The following is a 22,447-nucleotide window of genomic DNA, read 5'->3' on the forward strand; positions in this document are numbered from 1 at the left end:
TGTCTCAGAATTTTGCCTTGCTATTTCAAAATTTTGACTTCGTATCTCAAATATTTGACTTAAGTCAAAATTACTACCATGGGTATTTTTGCCTAACTCACTTATTTGGTGAGTTAGGCATGATAAATTTATTCATTTATTTATTTATTTTTCATGCCTAACTCACCAAATAATTTGTGTCTGGTCGTTTTGGCATAGCATCAACAACAAATTGGAGTCAACGAACGAACCAATTATTTAATTTATTTGAGCTTGGATTACATCATAATTTACAGTGATCAGTCTACAACTTATATGCCAAACTATGCATAGGTCGTGCTGTGTTGTGTATTATTTATTCATTTTTTATTTACATTTTTTCTTCATGTTGACATTGACGTTAAGAAGAATATACTTCACCCTCGCGATAAGAATTTTGCACACGATGTATGACGTTTCATAGACACTACTTGAAGACGGAGAGGTGGCCCCAGAGCCAGGACGCACTGCTGAGGTGTGAAGAGGTTTGTGTCCTAAAACAGATAATAATTAGACATTTTCACGCAGTGGCAGTCGTTGTACTCATGTAAAAACAACTGTGCAGCGCCAGCTGGTTAATTTAACAGTCGGTGTGAAAGATTAACCGTGTGCGCTGCCGTACCTACACACGAAAAGTAGCTTGATGAGTGTCCAAAGTAGTGGAAGTTTGGAGGGGACGCCATCTTTGGTCCCAGCTCTCCACGTCCCCAACACGGACTGTGTTTTCAGCAACATACCACGGCAGTGGTGAAGGCCCAGGAAGGTATCGTGAAACGTTTTAAGACGCTTTTGTCCTTTCTACTCGGTGGTTTGGGTCATTTTATGCAGGACGAAAAGAAATTGTATAAAAATGACCGAGCAAATCTTGGTGGCGAAACCTGCTTGCTAGCTAACGTTACAGTAACGCGTCAGCTCCAAAGTCCATTGAGCCTGTTTGGCTAGCTTGTAGCACTGAAGACACAGGACCGTCTTTCTGTGTTCAGGCCAGTGCAGTAACCTCAAGAAAAAATATGTGCATAATGGCGATAAACCTTTACCAGAGCAGAAAGGTTACCGCTGTAGTCGGTGCATCTTTCTTTAAGCATGCTGCCGTTAGAAGAACAAACATTAGTCAAGTTACTGAAAGACAGTACAAACGTATCAGTAAAAAAAAGCAATTTCAGATGATGGTTAATGTTAAATCGTAGGATTAGTGGCAAGCAGTGTATAGCTGTTTATCGCACTATTAGCAATCATTTGTGTGTTGACTGTGGTGTTTCCTTACCAACAATGTTCACAGTATCTGTGCGTGTGACTGATCGTCTCAACGGTACACAGTGGTAACAGATCGGCATTAAACATGACAGTATGTACCTAACATTAAGTGTAGCAATGGTCTTTAACATATCCCTTTGCTGTACATGCTACTGCATTGGATGGTAGGTAGCCTTGTTTGACCCTTTAGTGTAACTAACTTAAAGGGCTAAGTGTTGATGTAACGCTAGATGCCCCCAAGAAAAAAAAATGAAGGGACACCCGTGGGACACAAGCTACTTAGGGCTGTGCAGCATGCTAACACACACGCATTCAAAGAACTGATGGGTATTTGGTCATTTGTGGTGTCCTTATGTGGTTGTCACTTATGTTGATAAAACCTACTTGCAGCCTCTGTAGTTTTAATAAGATATTGTGATGATGGTGAACTTTTAGTCAGTTTTAGGCATTTAAGTACCCGTTGCGTCCTTTTTTTTTATCATCAGTGTTACATACAATGATTGAGACTATTCAGTGATGGCTGCCTACATCAGTATGGTATTTGTAAGTACTGAAAATACTGTGGCTGGTGCTGGTTTTGTTAAGCTTAAGCTTCCCTTGAATGAATCGAGGTGGAAGTAATCCAACCCATGTTATGCTAGAGATTTTTAAGACTTTGCAAGGGTCTGCCATAAACAGGTGGTCACTCTGCTGAGCAGCATGGAGTTAAAATGACATCCACAGCAAGAGTTGTAAGGGTTCAACCGCTTGTTCCTGCAGGGGCTTGAATATAGATAATAGTTATGCACCGAGGCCTTCGTGTGTGAAACAAAAGGGAATCCTTGAGAGAGACCACACAAGTGATATGTATTTATGATGTGAAACTAGCATAAACACTCTGGGTGAAAGGTAAGATATGGTTTTGGCCTTATCTCAGCAAACCCAAATTGTACCAGAAAGCAACAGCAGGAATGGTTTTAAAGCCACAGCTTTTCATAAAGATTATGGTTTTTATTAGCACCACCATAGCATTTTAACAGGGTTGGTTACAACAACTGCTTCTAGTGAATATTGCAGTTCTTATGTTGACGTTACAATGAAACAACACTTCATTTATTCACTGCGTGAGTTATACTTACCAGGATTACAGGGCAAAATATTTAGTACTGCTATATGTACAGCAAAATAGTCTTGCTAGTTAATGACAAGATGCTTTTTGCTTTGCTCTGAAAGTGGTGCAGATGCCACATGCAGCAAGTGTAGGCAGCATCCATATTGTAGACGGATGACTGCAGTAGATGACTTCTAAAGCAAAATAGACTGAAAATTTTGATAAGAAGATCGAGACTCATTGTGGGAAATGTGACACGTCTACTTTGTTGTCTCTTAGGAAGAGGAAATGGACTGGTTGGCCAATTGTTACTGATATATGTCCTATTAACAATTTTTTTTACCTATGCAGCTGTCTCTAAGCATGGGAGTCTATTAATTTGATTTTAGTGTTATCATAGAAAAGATTGATAGCAAAGGTTAGTTTACATTGTCACATACATAGTCCTGAAAAGTTGATCACAGCTTCTTGTAGTAAGTGGTTAATCTATAGTGGGGATAATGACAAAAGAGGGTTATAAACAATGTAGGTTGGCAGTAGAATAGTACATATTAATTCAGACAAATGTCTTTCAGTAAACCACATCACTATAATTTTAAGTCCAGTTGTTGTAACTTGCATGCAGATCATTAATGGTGATGCGTTGTTGTATCCGTAGACAGTTAGATGGCTCTGATAAGTGTGATAATGTTGCTTACATTATCACCGTTCTAATAATGTGGTTTACATTTCCTTTGCCTGTGTTTTTCTTCACTTGCCACTTCATTGCATTTCAGTACACAGCTTCGTACCAAGTATAATTACCAATCATTTCCGTATCAGTAAATGTGGTTTCAGGAAACTGCGGGCCTGTTCAGTTTGCCATCAGTTTACATCCTAAATCCTAAATTTAATCAAAATTTGTTAAAAACATGGTCATTGTCAACATGGTGGTTATTTATTAATTGATGATTTTGTTTACTTGTATATAGTTGCTTGATCAGTTTCTGAACAGTTTCATTGCTGGATGAAACTGGTACAAGCCAGTGCTTGTGTTCTGCTGAGTTGTTAATAGCAGACTGGTAATAAAAGTATTAGTTATCCACATGCGTACACACTTAATTAAATTGTTAAAGATTGTTTTTTAGTGTTTATATGCTGAGGAACCAGCACATTTTGCAGCTGGTTTTGTGGATGGCAGGCTAAGGGTGATTTGAATTAATTATATGAGCCATTTTCTACTTTTTCTACTCGATCATCTTTTGTAAACCGAGCTGGAAAATAGTTGCAAGATGGTGTTACTTAATGAGCTGGCTGTATCCTACCTGATGCACAAGATTTCTAAAGTTGTTTTGTGCAACACACTTTGATGTGGGCCTGTGTGCTGGTCACTGCATTGTAAGACATATTTACAGCAATCTTTTTGTTTTGGAGGATATGACAAATGGCATTCTGTCTTGCTGTTCTTGTTAAGTATTACACACAACCTGTTGGACAGTACAGCTGTGGGCCTAGAGTCTAAATTCAGTCCATCTTTAAGATAACTGAAGATTGCTTTGACATGTGAAAGTTGGTATGTATGTATGGATTGTGGTTTTATTCATTTATTTTCATGTATCAACAAGGAAGTTCACACAGTTAGTATTTTACATCCCACAACTTCTCCTTATTGAGTACATTAATTCAGTTTCATGCAAATGGACTGCTTGGGCAACTTTGTTCTGATTACAATTATTGTTTTCCTGTTGTTCTCCTATATCTTAAAGAGTTTTGTAGGGATTTTTATCTTTGTGTCACTATGATGTGTTACAATGACTAGTTTCTGTGTCCATTTCCTGGAGCACTAATGTCGCCCTGCCTTAAGATTAGGTGAAGTTTTTTTTTTTCTTTTTTTTTTTATGATTTCAGAAGATGATTTCATAGCACACCTTCTCCAGTCTGTATGGTGTATTTCACCTTCTCAGTCTCTCATTCGCCTAATCATATTTTCAGACATTCCTCTATGCTGCTGGTTTTGTGTTTTGGGTTGTTGTCCTGCTGAAAGACTCAAGACTTCTGCCTCAAACCTAGTTTTCTGACACTGGGTAACACATTTCACCCAAAAAGGCCTTGGTAATCTTCTGATTTCATCATTTGTTTGATACATTCAGTTCCTCCAGTACCAGAGGCAGCCAAGCAGCTACATAGCATCATTGAACCTCCACCATGTTTTACTGTAGATAGTGTGTTCTTTTCCTTATGGGCTTCATTTCATCGCCTATAAACAAACTGATGCACTGCATTACAAGAGAGCTCTATTTTGGTTTCATTTGTACATAGAACATTATCCCAGAAAGACTGTGGCTTATCTGTGAGACTTTTTACAAACCTTAGCCTTGCCTTTTTGTGCCTTTCTTTCAACATTGGTGTCTTCCTTGGCCTTTGCCCACAGAGCCCTACTCTGTTTAGTGCGCGGTGTATGGTACAAGCTCAAACCATCACTCCAGATTGCTCTAGGTCAGCCTGAAGCTCTTTAGATGTCTTGCGTGGTGTTTTTTTCATCTTTGTGCCACGTTCTGTAAGCATGCTAACAGTTTTTTGACTGTGAAGGTTATATAACCAATACATGGATATCCAATACAAGTAGAGTCTATTGTTAGCTGTCGTTCTTATTGTTAGCGTTTCTTATCAAATCAAATCAGGCTTGCTGTACATACAACTGCAGAGCAGACAAAATGAGACAGCGTTTCCTGGAATCAGGAGAGTGAAGGTCAAACACAAAAAAATAAAATTGTAATAATAAATTAGGGATGGGGGTGATCCGATCCAGTATCAGGTTCTGATGCCAACATATTTTACGGATCAGAAATTTCCGATCCAACCTGCAGAGATTTCCAATCCATGGAGCATGTCTGTGCATTAATGTTGTCTGCTGAAATGACTCCACAAGTGATTCCCAAGGGGGGGGGTTGTAGGTTTCAGCAGTGAGGATCACTTCCCCGTTCAAAAAGCTTCAGTTCCTCGGCTGCCGCTGGGGGCTGGCTCCAGAAGTGAGCAATTCTCTATTGATCATGTTAAAATTGCCAACTTTACAGCCTAAAAAAACATATTTACAACCTGGTACATTTTTTGTTTTTGGTCTCTATTGATAGTTTCCACCTCCGTGAACACTGTGGGGTGGGTGAATTTGTTTTCTACCACAACCGTTTTAGTGTTATTTAGGCTTAAAATTCTTACATAAATTAGTGCGTGGTTACGTTGAGTGACAGCTCCATAGACAGGCAATGGCAGTTAGCTCTTTGCTAAAGCATCGGCTGGGCTAGGCGGCTACATCCAGAGGCCTCCGGCTACCTCCAGGGATTGACAGGGGCTGCAGTGTCCGTGTTTGTTTGCCAATGTTCGGATAGGTTTTTGTGACAATATGGCTTGTTGTAGTGTAGACTGTACTAACCGACCGTCTGAGCATTTCTCACTTTATATGCTCCTTTGCCTAAATGTATTTAAAGAATCGCTACCCACTGTCTGCTCCATAGTTCTTTATAAATTCAAAATGGTTGTCTTATTAAAGCACAGGTTTGGTGGGTAGACTCCTCTGAGTCTGCAGCAACACTGAAGCCTGGGAGCTCACGTAACAGTCCCATAGGAGCACAGTATTCATCATTGCCTAACAGTTGAAACATAGCTCTTGGACTCTCATGATAATAGAGCTTGTGGCACAGAAATGCCTGTTACTACTGTTAGGACTACATGTTCTCTGCATTTTGAGCTTTAACAAATTCTTTTGAATCTCTGTCTTGTTATTGGGGGTAGTAGTATTAAGCTGCTAGCAGCAGATCTGGGAGATGTAACAGAGTAAACATAATAAAAATCTTGCTAATCTCCTCAGTGCTACACAAATGTAGAGTGAAATCTGTCTTGGGAATGCCACTGGGGAATGGGCATAAATTTGGTGTTGGCCTATATTGTGGTCTAGACTAAAATATTATCACCTGTCTGGGTTTGCGATTATAAGTTACATTTATCATACTCTGCTATGAAGCTCATTGCTAGTGTCATCTGCACTTGTGGGCATTCAAAGGCTTCAATTAAGGCTATCCTTGAATAACTGAGACTTACTGAGAATTTGTGCTAATCCTCCCAGGCACCATGGAGGAGCTGCACAGCCTGGACCCCCGGAGGCAAGAGCTGCTGGAGGCACGCTTTATGGGCGGGGTCAGCGGCAGCACAGGGGGCAGCACTGGCAGCGCAAGTGGGGGAACCAAAGTGAGTGAATATTTAGCAATGTCAGTTATCTCAGTAATTGGAGAAAGTACTATTTTTAGAATGTAGATCCATAGTCTTATTGTAAAATGTTTTGTTTTCCAGGGTTTGACCAATAATGAATGTTCAAATCACAGTTTTGGAAGCCTGGGATCTTCAAGCGACAAGGAATCAGAGGTACAGGTCCAAATCTTTTGTCTTACCTGGAAAACTCTTTACACTGACTATATTTACATGTACCAGCTTAATCACACCTGTCTTTTCTGATTTAGATGGCACATGTTGTTTCTATAGGTTGCTCACAGAGCTGCTCTTTTGCTCACTGCTATGGAGCAGAGCCCAATGTTTAGTTTTCCTCTGCTGTAGACCTGCACATTGAAAAGTGTTTTTTTTTTTGCATGTGTCTTAAAAACTTTGTCTCTGTGTGACTGAGGAGTATATATAGTATCTGCCCTTTTTTTAATTGCATGACTGAATTCTAGCCTTGTTCATGTGAAAATAAACATGGGCTCTTAATATTGGGAATGACCTAAATAGTCATTTGTGCTAGGTGGTATAATGGTTCATGCAAATCAGCTCTTGTTAAGGTAGAGTTCTGAAACGTAGAGTTTTAAAAATACCCACTCTGTGACTAAACTGCTCTTCTTGTTTGGGGGGTAATGGCATTAGTGTTGGTTCACCTAATGGATATTGTAAATACCATCATCCAGACACTGTACATGACAAATCTCTGATAAATTTTTAAATCTAGCAGACCAAAGTCTCACCATTGGATAGTGTGTAGGGCTGCATCCACCACAGTAAAGGCTTCAGTGAGATTGCTGCATTGGCACAACATGGGATCCCAGCCACCATGTTGTGTCCTGGAATTCAATAAGCCTTCAAACTGGATTTCCATATCCATATTCATATTCTATGTTATTTTGTACACTGCCCCAGCCCACCCACACCACTGCAGCCCCTTGCCTTATTTTGCACTAGCTCTACTCCCTGTGTAAATGTTTGATTCAAAAAATGGAAGTATTTACTACTCGGGCTGGCTGCAACTGCTCAGCACATCTTTGTGACATTGTTACATGTTGACAAATGCCTTGACTGCACAAGGTGGTTGGATTTACTGGTCGTGAAAAGTGTGAAAAAGTAGTGAGAAATGCAGCCTCAAACTGTGGCTTATTTGCATGCCTTTTATTTTTTATGCTCTTCCTTAAAGATTTCTTACAGATCATTTTTGATCAAGAGTGCTCATTATTACATTATGAGTGATGAAGTGCTGACAGTAAAGATAGTCTTTGACTGTCTTGTGAATAGAATCAGCTGGTTACCACCTCTCTCTCTCATGGTTTTGCCTAAAACTCTTTACTTTTTCACTTAATAGGGTTCAGATGTGAAAAGAGGCAGTTCTCCTGCTTATTCGGTAAGTGTATTGATCAGCGCTGCTGTTTGTAGTGTTCCCTCTGGGTTAAGTGATGTTTTAAATAAACAGTATTAAAAATACAAAAAGAAGGCCTGCACAAGAACTGCTTAACCCACAAATTTTCCCAGGTAAAATATTATTTTGTAAGCATTATTGAAGGTTACAAATTAGTTACGTCTTTGTAGATAAAACAGCATCAGCCCAAGCCTTGACAAAGGTTTAAAACAGCTTTGTTTTGTAATTATTTTTGTAAAGTGTTATTAAATAACATTTCTTTTTTAGACCCCAGAGAAGAAACAGTCAGAAACAACCAGAGGCAGAAAAAGGAAACCTGAGATCCAATCAGAGAGCAGCCAAGGTGAATGTCTTTGTGTTAAACTGGTTTTATATTGGTTCTTGCTTATTTCTGTATTTTCTTTAAGTGTTTTCATAAATCCCAACTCTCTTTTCTTTCCTTTTCCTTTACAGGAAAATCAATAGTGCGAGGACCCAAAATAAGTGATTATTTTGATGTAAGTTTTCTGTTCGGTGTTAAATGTTTCACACGCCGAAATGAGGTGCTGAATGAATAATGTGTGCCATGTTAGTCTGTGTTCAACATCTGTGACATAATCTATTTCCTCTCTCTTAAAATAACAGCAGTATGATATAAAAGAAGCCCCTTGTCCTCTCTTTACCTTGTAGTTCCAGGGAGGAAATGGGTCCAGTCCTGTGAGAGGTCTCCCACCAGTGATTCGCTCGCCCCAGAACTCACATTCCTACTCCACTCAGGGCACTGCTGTGAGTACAAAACTTGTTCTCAAAATCTCCTCTGCTGCTCTGTTTGGCGTTGCTCTGTCATAAAAGCTATGCTGTCTTTTCTGTTGCAGGTTAGACAAAATAGCTCATCTCCTACTAGTCTGTCTTTTGGGGACCACATGACGCATCCAAAGCAACTAGCTGTCAAATTTGTTCAGGTGAGGTTCATAGTCCCGTCACAAAGGGCCTTTTGTGGTGGCTCTTAAATGTGTTTTTGATTGCTGGGCAAGTTTTTAAACTCCTTTTGTTGTTTTTCACTCTAGACTGACCTTACAGTGTTGAAATTGGCTGCCCTTGAAAGCACTAAGAATCTAGACCTTGAGAAGAAGGAGGGCAGAATAGATGATTTACTAAGGGTAAGAAGAAAGTATTACTGTGTTCACTACCATGCTGACTGGCCTGTGATGTTAAAGCAATGCAAAACAAATTGGAAAGTTTGCTAGAGTAATCTTTAGTAATAAAAAGGGCCTTAATTTGTATTGTCTGTCCACATTATAAACAGAATTTTAAAGATTTGAAATATTTGGTGGACTGAGAGTATAATGTAATTTGCTGATATGTTTTTTTTTTTCTTCTGCTTCACAGGCAAACTGTGATCTCAGGAGACAGATAGATGAACAACAAAAATTACTTGAAAAGTACAAGGAACGCTTGAATAAATGCATCACCATGAGCAAGAAGTTGCTTATAGAAAAGGTAATTATATTGTTTTTCTTAACTATCATGAACACTCAACTCAGTGTACTTGTCGACAAACCTGCATGCAAACCTATACTTTGTGTTGTTCTTCAGAGCACCCAAGAGAAGCAGGCCTGTCGGGAGAAGAGTATGCAGGATAGACTACGTCTAGGCCATTTCACTACAGTGAGACATGGAGCCTCGTTCACAGAACAATGGACAGATGGCTATGCCTTCCAAAACCTTGTGAAGTAAGAAGTTTTTGATGATGTACCAATAGAAGTAGATCTGAAACACTTGCTTTACCTGGAAGCAGTTGCAAACATTCTCACCTGGAGGCTGCTCAGTACAACCAATCTGACCAATCTGATGTTTTTGTCAGTGAATGCATCAGCAGATTTTTTTTTTCTTTTGGCTGCTTGAATGTATACAACAACATGTGTGTGATCACTTCTTTAGCTAAAAGTTAGGAGTCATTAAGATTTTATTACTGAACTATGAATTATTGAGACACACACTCTTCGTTTCTTTGAATGTGTGGATCTTTTATCTTTGTTTTTTGTTGATGATCAAGTTAGATGATGGTAAAGGTGCTAAATCTTTCGGGTAAAACTTGACATGTAGACTATTGTAGGTGCTTAATGTTGTGCTGTACATGTGCAGCACTGTAGTGTAATTTGGTATACAACCCCACCCACCATGAATATTCTGAGCATCTGCCCAAATTGGTGGATTAGATTCTAATTGGAAAATTATGTTTCAGGCACAGTCTTAAAAGTAATGCCACAGCTTTGCATAATTGCTGATCATCTTTACTACGGTCTTAAATTAAGGGTTTTGATAAGATGTTGTAGTTGATTATTTTTAGTCATGCCTATGAATGAACCAGTGTAGAAATGGCACTAATCTAATCTAACAAAAATAACTGCTCACATCAACAGACAGCAAGAGTGGATAAACCAACAGAGAGAGGACATTGAAAGGCAAAGAAAACTTCTAGCCAAGAGGAAACCTCCATCCTCCAGCAACTCCCAAGCACCAACCACAAACTCAGAGCCAAAGCAACGCAAAACCAAGGCAGTGAACGGAGCAGAAAGTGATCCCTTTCTAAAACCCAGCCTACCTCAGCTGTAAGTCCTGGCCTCGTGATTATCATAGATATCAGAGCAGTCATTCTCAAAGTAATGGCACTGTATGGAATTCTGTGTAGTTTGGACTTTATTCTGTTTCTGTAGCAGTTGCAAAGTAAGTTTAACATGTCTGTATTCCTCATATTTTTCTCACCCTGGAAAGGCTGACACTAGCAGAGTACCATGAACAGGAAGAGATCTTCAAATTGCGACTGGGACATCTCAAGAAGGTTTGTCAACTGCTGAACTCGGCAAACATTTTGTGATCAGTCCAGCGCGGGAATGTGCCTGTCTTCGTGTATTACTCAAGACCTTATGTATGAATTTCTTTCTTGTTACTCAGTTAGCCTCTATATAATAAGGATAAAGGCTGCTCTTACAGAGATAAAACCTAATTGGAGTCATTCAGTTATTAAATATAGCAAATCTATGTTTTCAATATAAGAACAGTTGAACATATTCAGCCTGTTCCTAAGTTGAGCCACTGTTTTGTGTGAAACACTGTAAGGACTGAGTGAGCCTGTAGTTTGTCGATGTATTCGTTGTTATCCCGATGAATAAACATCACAGACAGCCCCTGACCGACTCTGTACCAAGTCAGCCGTTAATATTTAATACAGCACTAGTAAGCTGTGCACAAGTGGGTTTTGATGAGCTCCTCTCCTTGTAGTCAGTACTCTGAAGTTCCTTCTGTGCATTTGTGTGTTTGTGTGCTTAAATCATTTATAGGAAGAAGCTGAGATCCAGGCAGAGCTGGAGCGTCTGGAGAGAGTGCGCAACCTTCACATTCGGGAGCTTAAGAGAATAAATAACGAAGACAGCTCACAGTGAGTCTGAATCAATTTCTCTGACAGTTACTGCACTGACATTGGAACATGATGTACACACAAGGCCAGTATCCAGAGTGATAATATTAAGTAACACTGTGCCTCATGACTTATCTTTATTGGTCAACGCACAGCAAAGATGATGTTGAAGAATTTCTTGTTGATATCTTAATTTTGATTGTTTTCTTGTTTTTGATTTTGGTTGTTTCTTTTTTTTTTCTTCCATGCAAAGATTTAAAGATCACCCAACGTTGAATGAGCGATATCTGCTCCTGCACCTTCTAGGGAGAGGGGGCTTTAGTGAAGTTTACAAAGTAAGTTATTAAATATTGATATCATAGATTTCAAAATTAAAAAAAAATACTCTTAGCAGGTGTTGCTTTCCAAGTAAAAGCCAACTTTTCGAGTGTTTGTTGTCCAGGCTTTTGACTTGATTGAGCAACGATATGCTGCTGTGAAAATCCACCAACTTAACAAGAACTGGAGAGAAGAGAAAAAGGAGAACTATCACAAGTACGTTGACCCTATGTGGAAATGTGTAACCTCACCTCAGTTATACTATAATGAGTGTTTCAAATGTTGTGATGTATTTAGACTAGTTGGTCTGATGACCTTGGCTTTTCAGTGTGTTGTTATTCCTCTCCAGCATACAGCACCTGCACCTTCCTGCTCTGGTTGCTAACAGACACATAATTACCATCCTCTCCATAGGCATGCATGTCGAGAGTACAGAATACACAAGGAGCTGGACCATCCCCGAATCGTGAAACTTTACGACTACTTCTCATTGGACACAGACACGTTAGCCACTTGATTCATTCTTTTATGTATTTACAGCACTTTCCAGTTGGTTTCTGTTCGGACTGTAATTCTCAGTAAGTCTTGTTTTCCATTCCACAGGTTTTGCACCGTTATGGAGTATTGCGAAGGCAATGACTTGGATTTCTACTTGAAGCAGCATAAGCTAATGTCTGAGAAGGAGGCACGGTCCATAGTCATGCAGATTGTGAACGCACTAAAATACCTGAATGAAATCAAACCTCCCATCATTCATTATGACCTTAAGCCAGGTACACATACCTCTCTGGACAACTTATGATGCTCGCTACATAAACGATACAGTGCTGACTTGACTTAATTGTGCTTCCAGGCAACATCCTGTTGGTGGATGGCACAGCCTGTGGGGAAATCAAAATCACCGACTTTGGTTTGTCCAAAATCATGGATGATGACAACTACGGCGTGGATGGGATGGACCTGACATCACAGGGTGCAGGGACCTATTGGTGAGAGGAAGCAACCCATATAAACATATATTACATATAAGGACATAGACAGTGATGGAGGAAGACTTCAGATCATTTACTTTCTGAAAAACAGCATAAACATACCATGAAAATACTCCATTACAAGTATAAGTCGATTGATTTAAAAAGTTGATTTTAAAATTAACTTGTAACATCTGTCAGATAAAAATAGGAGCATAAAAAAGATTCTGAAGTGACATAAGAACTTGTATTGAATTACAGTACTTGAGTAAATGTGTTAAAACTACTTCTCACCACTAGACATGGAAGTGAAAAACAGGCATTTAGCACAAATACTAAAACACATTTTTGTTTAATTTGGGTCAGGTACCTGCCTCCTGAATGCTTTGTGGTTGGTAAAGAACCTCCAAAGATCTCCAACAAGGTGGATGTGTGGTCTGTGGGTGTTATCTTTTTCCAGTGTCTATATGGAAGGAAGGTAAGGAGGGAAAGACAGTGCCTTCCCTTTAATGTTTTTTTTTTGTAATTTATGCCCAATGATTAAACACTCTTCATTTTTTTCTCCAGCCTTTTGGCCACAATCAGTCACAGCAAGACATCCTGCAGGAGAACACCATACTCAAAGCTACCGATGTCCAGTTCCCTGTCAAGCCTGTTGCTAGTAATGAAGCAAAGGTAAGTAAACTTATACACAAAAAAGTCATTTTAAAATTTCTTATATTATCAAGGCAAAATCCATCCTGAAACAGCGGAACACTGCTGACTGATCTGGAAATTTTGGAATACTGTTCCTTCCTTCTCCAGGCCTTCATAAGGCGGTGCCTGGCGTACAGGAAGGAGGACCGGATCGACGTTCACCAGCTGGGAAGCGACCCTTACCTGCTTCCTCACATGCGGAGGTCAAGCTCCTCTGGAAATTTGCAGATGAGTGCTGCTGGCTCAGGACCAGCCTCCTCCAGTATCATCTCATACTGACAGCCTCGAACTGTGACAGAAAGGCAAACTGACCAAGTTGCTCCTGCACCTTCAGCGCTCCTCAGAGGCTCAGGCTCATGGGAGAAGCAACCGCCAGAAAGAGGAGGAGCAGGACACAGGTGGGGAGGTCTCACCTGACAACCTCCGACCCGTGCCAGGCTTCTTCTCGTTCACCCGGGCTTGATCAGTGATCCCAATGAGGGACAGTGAAGGGATGTTTTTAAAGGACATGAGTAAAAGGATCTTTTTGAGGTTCTGAAAAAAAGCACTGAAACTGACGACGTACCTTGAAGAAAATGTGACTGTACTCTCTATTCAGATGTTGCAGGTGGATAAAGCCTTAAAGGGCCGAAGGGAGACTTGGCAGCCCACCGTTTAGATTAAATAACATGGTCCTGCCAGGGTGCAAACGATTCAGCTGCTAGAAGTTAATATACTGTGAGGAGAGGACAGTCATTGTTAAGTAGAACTGCAAAGATTTCACTATTGATTTGGCTCAATGTTTGTTTTTTTTCCCCCCCACAAATGTTAGGCTTTAATTTGAGTTACTTAGCCAAAAGAATGTAATGTGTAGCATACAAGTGACATCTAGTGACATGTAGGTTGGGGCAGCATACTTACGTTTAATGCACAGAGTAACCAAATGTAGAAAAATGACAATGTATAAAATCCTATGCAGGAGTATTAATTAACAGACAAATTGGAAACTGTATATGCTGTACAGGTGAGTTTTCAAATTTTGAGCTGCAGCAGTAACATGTACAAAGAGTTAAAAAAGTTCCCCAATGTAAAACTAGTTTCCTGGAGTGGTTTCATTTTGCTGCTTTGTTGCTCTTACTTTTTCAAGGGCTGTATGTTCCACTTCGGGTACAAATTGTACAGTTCTGCTAAGAGTGAATAATAAATGCCAGGAAACTTTTTTTTTCTCCTAGTGAATGGTGTTGTAGAATATAATTATTTAACATACATATTTATCACCATTTTTAAATTTTAGGGTGCAGTTTACGTGCATTTACCTCCATTTTCTGACATTATACTGACACTCTGTGGCTTTGTTTGGTACTGCATTGTTACAGAGGATACCGGGGGTGATCACAACACCAGCTACCTTCAAGAGATGAGCATTAAAGACAAAGCAGATGCTGAGATAGAGAAAATACATCAGTTTAATTAAGGTAACAATAACTCACTTTACAAATTATTTTTTGTACAAAACCAAAACTGTTTAATATTTCATGGCTACAGCAGCAAGCAAACCTGCTTATCTAAAAAAAACTCCCCAGTAGTATAAGTTAGAGCCCCATCGTAAATAGTTTGACCCTTAAAGAAAGGTGCAAAGATACTGACTTTCACATTTGTAAGTACCCTCTTCCCCACATATTTTACACTTGTTACCAGGTTTAAAAACATCCACAAAGCTTTTGTTAACACACCTTTTTACTTTGATTGAGATGTGAAATATTTTTAAAAAGTGGTTCTGCTGCAGAGTGTATATTTGTACTCTGTTGGAAGGTTTGAATGATTCTTGTAAGTTTCCTTTCACTGTCCATCAACAAACTGCTCTAAAGGTGCAGGACTGCTGCTGCCTGGATGTTTTTCTTTTGACAGCTATTTCTTAGGAAAACTTGGGTTTTGCTGAACGTGAGAAGACCAGCAGCGTAATTCCAGGATCCTCAAGATACTGGAGCTCTCGTACAACAATTTTAACAGTGTGTAGGTGCAATTTGTCAACTGAGTGGTGCAGCTAATTGATGGCCTATATTGTGTAAAGGCTTGAGAGCAAACTGATAACCTTAAACAGCGCTCTATGCTAAGACGAGTCTACAGACATTGTGATATTTATTGATTCAGAGGTGGTCACTGATGATGGGATTGGGGTTGTGGTCAGGGACTTGTTCATTTGGATAGTGGAAGAGGGAGATGTGGCATCCTGTGTGACAGCAGGAGCTACTTTAGGTGTGAAGGGGGGGAGAACAAAGTCAGATGGAGGCAGAGTAACACCAGGGACCACACCGGGGAAGTTGAGAGGAGGAAGGAGTGGACGATCTGTGGAGTAAAACAAAAAAAATCTGTCACCTACTTTATTTGAATTGGCAACATTTTTGGTGACAGATTTTTTTCTTACATTTATTTTGGTGATTGTTCTTTGTTCAGATGTGGAATGAGTTAAACCATGCTCTGATTACACAGGGAGTGGTTGTTAGTCCAATTGATTCGATCCTTGGTTTTTGTGTTAAAGCTTAAAATTATTTACAGCACTCGAAACACAAGTACACTCGAAAAAAACAATTACCTGTATGTTGTAATCCAACTCCAGGTGGCAACACTTGGCCCATGTCTGGCAAGGTGATATTAAGGTTTGGTAAATGAGGAAACGGTGGAAGACCTCTGGGTAAGGGCATTAAGCCTGTGAAACAAATATAAATTAGACAAGGTATGAGGTTAGCAGTTTGGCTTTTCACATACCTAAGAAGCTATAAGCCACAAAATAATTTTTACTAACCTGTTGTTGCCAGAGCAGGATTGACAGACAGGGGAAAGCTCTGTGAGGGGGCCACATGGCTGGGCGGTGGAACTGCAGGAGCTCCTGAGACAATTTATAACAAAACTGTTATTGTGTTACGTGTTAACATGACAACAATCAATGAAGGAATCTGAGTGACTTGTGGCTTTTTTAGTTTTAGACATATTGATGTGCATTTAAGTTTATCTGCACATCTCACACCAATTCAGACAGCATATTTTAAACAGTCAGAGATGATGGTGTACCTGTCTGTACACTGCTAAGGACAGAGGTCAGATTAGAGCTGACCGACAAGCCGGCAGGAGACTGCTGTAATCCAGTTGATGCAGAAGACGACACAACAACTGGAAGGGTTGGAATGACAGCGGAGAGGTGGACCTGGTAACCAAAATCACTTTATCTCAGTGAATGTTCACAAAATGTGGAACCCAGATGAGGTCAAAATAATATTTTCCTTTGGATGCAAATACTGTACATGCTGAGCTACCTCTGTGAATCCATCTTTAGGTGGGGGAGCGAGTTCACTGGGAGTCTGTGCGGGGAAACTGATCTTCTTGCCCTCTTCAAATGGCAGCGTGGGTATCCTGTGTAGGTAGCCATAACCAATCCCACATCCTAGACTGAAGAGAGAGAAATACAGTGACACTGTGAGGGGAAAATGTCCAAACATTTCACTGAAAACCTAAAAGTGGTGAGAAATTACATGATTTAAAAAAAAAAAAAAACTGGGAAATCATCTAGTATAACAGCTGTGATATCATGCTACAATTTAAAAACCTTTTGCATTCTTTCATACTTAAATAATTACCACCTCTATTAAAAATAATGAATCAAGAAGTGAAAATAAACTGCCAGACCCAAACTCAACACTAATTCCAGACTAAAACAAAAAAATCTCTGTATGAAGCTTATAAATTAAAAAAAGAAAGATACTCATAACTGTAATAACCCTGGTGGTGAAAAGTGTCCTGACCAATATCTTACTTTTTTATCTGTAAAAATTAAGAAGCCTTTGTTGTTAATTATTTTTTCTTAGTCAATTAAAGTTGGGGCCAAAGATTAAGGGTCAAATTTGTGCCTGGAATATTATGGTTTTATGCCAAAGGAGCTGATGTGTTTTTAAAAAAGGGCTTAATAAAAATAATATAACAAAAATTCCTGTTTTTTTTAAACTGTTGACAGGGAAAATTCAGGCTGATTATCTCCCTGATGACTGTCATACCTGCCCTCGCCACCCCAGTCACAGTTTGGAGTGATGACCACCTCGCGGCAGTTGTCTGTGTCTGTGTTGTAGACGTACAGCTTCAGCTCCTTCCCTTCGTGGGTTTCAATGAGGGAGAACAGATCCTCGCTCTGTTCGAAGAGCAGAGAAGCACAGCACTTTACCCTGCTGCTACCTTGATGTCAACATTACTACCAATGTGCAAAGCAGGTACCTCATTCATGACGGTGTCAGCTCCTATAATGTAGTCAGCGTGAGGCCTCAAACCAGCCAGGGCTGCAGGTGAGTTTGGCTCTACTTCCTGGACTCAAAACATTTAGAAACATCTAAGATCATAGCAATAGCTTTGAAATACCAAAACCTATTCACACAGATCTTTGAATGTTTTTTTTATGCTTTTATTATTTGTCACGCTCACCAACACATGCCAAACATTTTCATTGGCTCCTTCAAAGCTGCAGAAGCGAATGCTGACGCCCAGCAGCCCCTGGCCACCCCACATGTTGCTGGGTGTGACTGACGTGTCTCTCACTGCCATCGTCTTGCTGTTGTATAACAGCATCTTGATGGGCTTCTCCACGTTCATCTTCAGCATCTCTTTTAGGGTGTCGTTGTCTTTGTTCTACCACATATCAGTATATACAAATTATCTGTCATAATATTTGTGGCTGTATGAGACATACTAAAGAAGATCCAATATCTACAGGAAGTGTTATTGTTCCCATAACAGTAAACTTACCAGTCTAGTGTCACAAATGGAAATGATGAAATCAAAAAATGGCTCCAGTCCTGCACGGTGACCAGGGGAGTTCTCTTGCACCTGTAAAGTACAGCATCATAAAGATAAGACTATAACTTATTTAAATGAAACCATCTCAGAGGTTCAGAGAGGAAATCATCTTTTGGTGTAAACTGCTAACAACTCATCTGTAACCTGAAACAAAGGAGCCCATGCAGACACAGCTTTTATTTTGTAAGCTCATCCCTATTCTGGTTTTGACCTTCATTTTGCTGTAGATTTTGCTAATCTTGGATAATTATATACAAAACATGTAGAGCTGCATGAAGACCTCCTGACCATAATCTGTAATTAGGGATGCACCGATCCACATTTTTTCACTTCGGATCCGATCCCAATACCTTAATTTGGATATCTGCCGATATCGATATTATTCTGATACCAGAGCTCTGTTTGGGATTATTGCATAATATTTCCACACAGCGGACATGTGCTGAAAAGTTGGCTAGCCACGGTGCTGCTCAGTGCTCGCCTGCTAGTTTGCTGCAAACTGTGGAATGGATTTCCTGAACAGAGGCGTGTCATCAATGAGACACGGAGTAATGAGATACGCTGCAGTTCAGGAAGTCCATTCACAGTTTGCAGCCAGCTAGCAGAGCAGCCAGCAGGGAATCCGTTGTGGAGTCATTTCAGCAGACAACATTAATGCACAGACATGATCCATGGATCGGAAATCTCTGCAGGTTGGATCGGAAATTTCCGATCCGTGAATTTTGTTGGTATCGGAACCCGATACCAATACTGGATCGGATCGGCCCCATCCCTATCTGTAATACATAATGTCTGAGCTGTGGATGTGATGGTGCCTTGTAATGATGTTGCTGTTTTATGCCAATGTTTAAAATAACAGTGATTTTTCCAATAAAATCGAAGTGGCAGAAAAAGACTAATCTTTTGGGCCTAAATTAAATGGAATAAAATGTTATATGATTGTATGTTAAAGGTCTGTCACTGTTCCTCTTCTGCTCTACTTCACGAACCTAAACAGGAAAAATAAACGTGGCTAACATTTATTTAAGTAATTTGAGACAAACTTCCGGCATAATGTCCTCGGTGGAAATCAGTTGTTTTTCCAATGCACCGACTCTAACTGTACTGTTGATATGTCAGTCGCGGATATATTAATCATTATGTCATTTATGCAGAATGAGTTTAACCTTATATGTTAACGACTCATTTGCTGTCTTCCACTGGCAAGCCGTGGCATTAGCTAGCTTCTTGGGTAACTAGTTTAGCAGCTGATAAACTCTCTAGAGGAATAAACATCGGAAATGGATTTCATTAAATATCAGCTAATTGGGTCCTTCAATGTCCTGCAGTCGAGAAAGTGAAACTAAAGAGAACTTTTTTTAAGTTCGTGAAATAAAACGGAAGATGGCTGATTTCTAATATCTGAATAAACAAAATATTTAATTTCCCAGGTGTGGCCAAACTCCTAAATACAGCTATGTAGAAAATGGGTGAGGAAAGGGGGTCATTCAGGGGCAAGTTAGGCATCCTTTTACGAGCTTTCGCAACGAAGGTTCACTCCCATCTTTAGAGATCAAACAGCAGTTCCACCGGTTATTCGGGCAACACTTAGGTCATAATTTCACCCTGAAAGCTGCTGAAGACTTGTTCACCCAGAGCACTGATGAGAGAAAGCTGTCAAAGACTGCGCATGCTTGGATGCCACTGGGCCGTATCAAGTCAGTCGTGTGAATCTATATTGCTTAAATGCACAAGGTGAATCAGTTTCTACATGAAATAACAACTAGCGTTAAAGACAGTCCTCACAGACAAAGCAGGCTCAGAGCTGAATGATTACATACTTGGTTAAACGAGTGAGGGCCGTGAACAACCGACTAAATCACTTTCATTCACAAATCTTGACAGTCAGGCGTTGACAGCTTGCTAGCAGAGGCGCTGAACTATTCGGGCTAACACGTTACCGGAACCTCTCCGGTGTCCTATCAAATAACTGCCACTAAATGAACATAAACACATCAATATTTAGCTGTGGAATTAAAACACCAGCCGGGCCCTCCTCCAGTGTCTCTCTGCCGCTAACAGCAGGTCTCTGACAAACCGCGAACACAGTAAATATGCTGCATTTCACACGGAACACGAAACCTGCTCTCACCCGGAGGACGTGGTAGCCTTCGGTTCCCCCGCCTGGTATCTCGACGCTCTGAGAGCCTCCCATGTTTCCCTGAGTGTAAGTGTATCAGGGTGGGCCAACCGTGTCGGGTTAGCAGGCGGATCTCCACCAGATCATGTCCGTGACAGTGCCGTGTTTCCTGCGGTTACCCCTGGCTCAGAGCACTTCCGCTTTTGTGCTGTGCTGCAGCCGTCTGTGGCAGCCCAATGGTGAAAGCATTAATGTTATGCAAGGCTCTAAATCGTTTTTCTTCCGCCGCTTTGTCGACTCAGGAACAGCTTCACTCCTCAAGCCATCACCATTCTGAACACACTTAAACTAATCACAACCCACTTCTAACTGGACATACATACACCTCAACATACTGCACTATGCAGCTGAACGCCAGTTTCTCTATGTGCAAAAACTGTCTCCATGTGCAATACCGTGTGCAATAACAACAATTTTCTTAGCTCTGTCTTTCTTGCACTATTCTTTTCTACTGCAGCACCTTTGTATTCTATTCTATTCTAAAACACGTAAAACTGCCGTAACATTTTGAGAACCTACTAAAATATGACTTTTTTGGCATTTGTTGAGGACTTACGACCGTATGATGTTTTTTATGACATTTTGAGGTCTTCCAAAAATTTGACGTTTTTTATGACATTTTGAGGTCAAAAAATTTTTTGACTTTTTTGGACCGATTTTGACGCCTTACTATACTATGATGTTTTTTGGCACATTTTGAGGTCAAAATTTTTTTTGACTTTTTTGGGCCGATTTTGACGCCTTACTTATACTATGACGTTTTTTATGACATTTTGAGGTCAAAAAAAATGTTGACTTTTTTTGGCCGATTTTGACGCCTTACTATACTAATGCCGTTTTTTATGACATTTTGAGGTCAAAAAAATTTTTGACTTTTTTTGACATTTTTTGAGGCCTTACTATACTATGACGTTTTTTTATGACATTTTGAAGTCAAAAATTTTTTTTACTTTTTTTGACATTTTTTGACACCTTACTATACTATGACGTTTTTTATGACATTTTGAGGTCAAAAAAATGTTTGACTTTTTTTGGCCGATTTTGACGCCTTACTATACTATGACGTTTTTTATGACATTTTGAGGTCCAAAAAAATTTTGACTTTTTTTGGCCGATTTTGACGCCTTACTACACTATGACGTTTTTTATGACATTTTGAGGTCAAAAATTTTTTAAACTTTTTTTGACATTTTTTGACGCCTTACTATACTATGACGTTTTTTATGACATTTTGAGGTCAAAATTTTTTTTGACGCCTTACTATACTATGACGTTTTTTATGACATTTTGAGGTCAAAAAAATTTTTGACTTTTTTTGGCCGATTTTGAAGCCTTACTATACTATGACGTTTTTAATGACATTTTGAGGTCAAAAAATTTTTTGACTTTTTTGGGCCGATTTTGACGCCTTACTATACTATGACGTTGTTTGGCACATTTTGAGGTTGTAATGTCAATTTATCATATAACCATATATTCTTTAACAAGCATATTATATTCTCATGAACTCGTATATTCAATTCTGGGTGAAGTACATATAACATGACCTGTAGTGGCCTAATGTACTTTGTTTACTGTACTTTGTGAAGACACCTATTATGTCTCCGGTGCCTCCGAGCACAACTTATCTCTATTTTTTGACCTTCAGATTATTTTGTCTCCCTGCCCTCCTTGCCATCCTGGTATGTGAGAAACAGGCATAAGTACTCTTGTAACTTGTAACCTGGGGTCAGACCTCAGTAGCATGACATGCTGCGTGAGCTCTGTCCTTTCTGCAGAAATTGATTACTCTGTAAACCTTATTTTATAATAAAACATCTAAAGAATTCTATTTCACTTCTCATCAGGAGGAAAGTATTTTTCCACCACAGAGGTCAAAAATTTTTTTGACTTTTTTGGGCCGATTTTGACGCCTTACTATACTATGATGTTTTTTGGCACATTTTGAGGTCAAAAAAATTTTTGACTTTTTTTGGCCGATTTTGATGCCTTACTATACTATGACGTTTTTTATGACATTTTGAGGTCAAAAAAAATTTTGACTTTTTTTGGCCGATTTTGA

The 22,447-nt window shown here is 39.6% G+C and overlaps 2 protein-coding genes across 2 annotated transcripts; one reads left to right on the top strand and one right to left on the bottom strand.

Moving 5' to 3' along the window:
• Nucleotides 1–462: 462 nt before the first annotated feature.
• On the top strand, nt 463–14,821 carry tlk1a (tousled-like kinase 1a). Its single transcript, XM_041056462.1, is given in 24 exon segments — nt 463–703; nt 705–730; nt 732–781; nt 6,462–6,583; nt 6,686–6,757; nt 7,956–7,994; nt 8,277–8,352; nt 8,463–8,506; nt 8,679–8,774; nt 8,864–8,950; nt 9,056–9,148; nt 9,378–9,488; nt 9,585–9,721; nt 10,412–10,600; nt 10,764–10,830; nt 11,330–11,427; nt 11,660–11,741; nt 11,849–11,940; nt 12,139–12,228; nt 12,328–12,497; nt 12,578–12,713; nt 13,062–13,173; nt 13,263–13,370; nt 13,500–14,821. Coding segments are annotated over 24 exon segments (2,310 nt in total). The 5' UTR covers nt 463–661; the 3' UTR covers nt 13,671–14,821.
• Nucleotides 14,819–20,548, bottom strand: gorasp2 (golgi reassembly stacking protein 2). Its single transcript, XM_041056493.1, has 10 exons — nt 20,338–20,548; nt 18,156–18,236; nt 17,835–18,038; nt 17,631–17,717; nt 17,417–17,547; nt 16,682–16,814; nt 16,440–16,572; nt 16,174–16,257; nt 15,964–16,077; nt 14,819–15,716 (listed from the first exon to the last, which is right to left on the bottom strand). The coding sequence occupies exons 1-10, from the start codon at nt 20,398–20,400 to the stop codon at nt 15,481–15,483; spliced, it is 1,266 nt and encodes a 421-aa protein (XP_040912427.1). The 5' UTR covers nt 20,401–20,548; the 3' UTR covers nt 14,819–15,480.
• Nucleotides 20,549–22,447: the final 1,899 nt, after the last annotated feature.

This window comes from Toxotes jaculatrix, chromosome 15 (genome assembly GCF_017976425.1).
Source record: "Toxotes jaculatrix isolate fToxJac2 chromosome 15, fToxJac2.pri, whole genome shotgun sequence".
NCBI classification, from domain to species: domain Eukaryota; kingdom Metazoa; phylum Chordata; class Actinopteri; family Toxotidae; genus Toxotes; species Toxotes jaculatrix.

Coding starts and splice junctions, on each gene's coding strand:
- gorasp2 (XM_041056493.1), bottom strand. CDS start 20,400: ATGGGAGGCTCTCAGAGCGTCGAGATACCAGGCGGGGGAACCGAAGGC. Junction 18,237..20,337: donor AAGGCTACCACGTCCTCCGG/GTGAGAGCAGGT, acceptor TGTACTTTACAG/GTGCAAGAGAACTCCCCTGG. Junction 17,548..17,630: donor CTGACACCGTCATGAATGAG/GTACCTGCTTTG, acceptor CTCTTCGAACAG/AGCGAGGATCTGTTCTCCCT.